General features: G+C 36.2%; 1 protein-coding gene across 1 annotated transcript; it reads right to left on the reverse strand.

Moving 5' to 3' along the window:
* Positions 1-394: 394 nt before the first annotated feature.
* LOC146386869 (trace amine-associated receptor 1-like) lies at positions 395-1,339 on the reverse strand. Its single transcript, XM_084927220.1, has one exon. It carries the CDS (start codon positions 1,337-1,339, stop codon positions 395-397), a length of 945 nt encoding a protein of 314 aa, XP_084783346.1.
* Between the last annotated feature and the right edge of the window lie 1,331 nt (positions 1,340-2,670).

The raw sequence follows: 2,670 nt of genomic DNA on the forward strand, positions 1-2,670 counted from the left end.
TTGTCGTGTTTCATTTACACAGTACACACTTAATTTTTTTTTAAAAAGAGACAGAATTATTATAACAATTATGTACATGTTTATTGTAACATTATATGCTGTTTGTCAACAAGGTCTTCTATAAGGGCAATACAGAAGTAGTAGTAGAAGAATGATCATTTGTGTCATGCTCACTTTTAACAGCCATTCAATATATCTTCATATTTTATAGAAACGTGATAATTACATGAACAAGCTCATTAACAGTGTACTGATAAAATCTGTACATAGGCAGTTCAGTCTGTGCATAGTGACAGTTGACTTACATAGTTGAAACTGTAATGAACAACATAGAGAAGATCAACTGTGGTGATATTTACTCTTATTGATATAATTCATAATATATATATAGCTGTCAGTGTAGTTTTATGTTAGTAACATCACCTTGAAATATTTTTCCAGAAATTATCATTTTAAAAGCTCTTCTAAACCAAGTGTAAAAGAAAGCATAAATAAAGGGATTGAGCATTGAGTTAGAAATTGAAAACCAGTTAAATGGTTCAAGAAGCACATAAAGTATAAAACTATCCAGAAGAACAAATGAATAACTAAGAAAAAGAGGAACCCAAAAAATTAAAAATATTCCAATAACTATGGTTAATGTCTTTGTGGCCTTTCTCTCCTTACTGGAAACTGCTTTAGACTTTGTGTTCTCAGAAGTTGTATTATGGATGCTGCGTGCCTGCCTCAGTGCAACAACAAGAATTTTGGTGTACATGGAAAGTAAAACTATTGTTGGGATATAATATGCTACCACTGATCCGGCAATTAGAGCGAAAGCGCAACTTGCGTCACATTCGTCTGAAATAAAAAACATCAGGAAGACAAAAATTCCACACAAGATAGCAACAGCCCAACTTCCAAGGCCCATCTTCATGGCAACACAATCAGTTATTTTAGTTTTATATATCAGAGGGTGGCAAACAGCATAATATCGATCAACAGAAATACAGCACAAATTTAATAAGGAAGATATACCTATTGTTATATCCATTGTGCTTCTTAAGTTGCACAGTGAACTGTATGCAGACAAACATGGCTTTAGAGACACTGTCATGCTCAAAGGAAATATTAAAGCACCAATTAGTAGATCAGACACAGCCAGAGAGAGGATAAGGTAGTTAGTAGGAGTGTGGAGATATCTAAAGTAAATTATAGAAATTATCACAAGAAGATTTCCACATATTGTAATAAGCATAAATGAGCTGAGGACAACATATAATAACACACATAATTTGTTCTTTTGTGAATCGCAGAGAAGGAAGCTCATAGTATTAACAGTCACATTGAATAACTCCATGACTCCCTGTCACAGCCCTGAAACAAGTTTCAATTTTCAGCATTCAAAAAAACATTTCTTTCTCTGTTCTCATGAACAAACAAACAAACAATATGCATTCTTTAGGTTGTCTACATACCTGTATGAGGAGTGTGTTGAGTTTGTCTAACACTGTTAAGAGACTTTTAACATGACAGTCACATGACTGTAACATTTCTCAGCTAATTAGAATAACGAACGTGTGCTTATGCATGATTTGTATCATCATCACAAATTAGATGAACTGGCAATAACTATTTGTGGCCACTTCTAATAAAAACAATTTGTTTTTAAGGAGATAGTGTACAGTTGACCTTTTTCATTGTTTGTTAACACCTGAGCACTGATAGCACAACATCTGCAGACACTATAGAAAAGCATGTCCATGATGATGAGTGCTAATATTGTTGTATCATCAGCAAGCGTGTTGATCTGATCTGTGCTGAATTTGGCAGTTCAGTCATCTGTCACCACAGTAAAGAGCAGTTGACAAAGTACTCAGCCCAGAGTGCAGCCCTGCTTTGGTGATTTCTTACTGCCAACACATACTGTCTGCTGTCTTTCTGGCAATAAGTCCAAAATACAATTACAGCATGAGATAATAAAACTGAGCAGAGACAGCTTCACCATCAGCTTCAAGCTGATTTTGTTAAAGCAGGGGTAGGCAACTCCAGGCCTCGAGGGCCGGTGTCCTGCAGGTTTTAGATATCACCCTGGGTCAACACACCTGAATCAAATGATTAGTTCATTATCAGGCCTCTGGCGAACTTCAAGACATGTCAAAGAGGTCATTTAGCCATTTAAATCAGCTGTGTTGGATCAAGGACACATCTAAAACCTGCAGGATTCTGGCCTGGAGTTCGACACCTGTGGTCTACATGCTCTTCCAGAGGGGTCCAGTGAGATCGAGGAGGGGGTAAGATTTTTAAAGTGACTGATTAACACTTAAAATCGAGCCAATGAATTATTTAAAAGAATATAGACCTCTTGTGCTGAAGGTAATTTAATCAGAAAGGAAGTGTTAAAAGCAACGTTTATAACATGTATATAAATAAGAACAGTGATTATTCTGCAGAGTATTCTGCAGAGCAAATTCTGCATTATTTTAATATCATTATTCTGCCTGAAGTAAATATTTGAGAATAAAGAAATGATGACGCTCCACAGCTTTCATTCAGTTAGTCAAACCTACTCAACCTGAACATCTGAGCTCATCAGGGAACATTATCAGAAGTTCTTGGTGAGGGTGGAAGACCTCAGATATGGGGACATGATGAGCATGACCCCTACCTTCAAAGGATGCAGGATTTATG

The sequence above is a fragment of the Perissodus microlepis genome, chromosome 5 (assembly GCF_051167445.1).
Source record: "Perissodus microlepis isolate ML-2025 ecotype Zambia chromosome 5, ASM5116744v1, whole genome shotgun sequence".
Taxonomy (NCBI): domain Eukaryota; kingdom Metazoa; phylum Chordata; class Actinopteri; order Cichliformes; family Cichlidae; genus Perissodus; species Perissodus microlepis.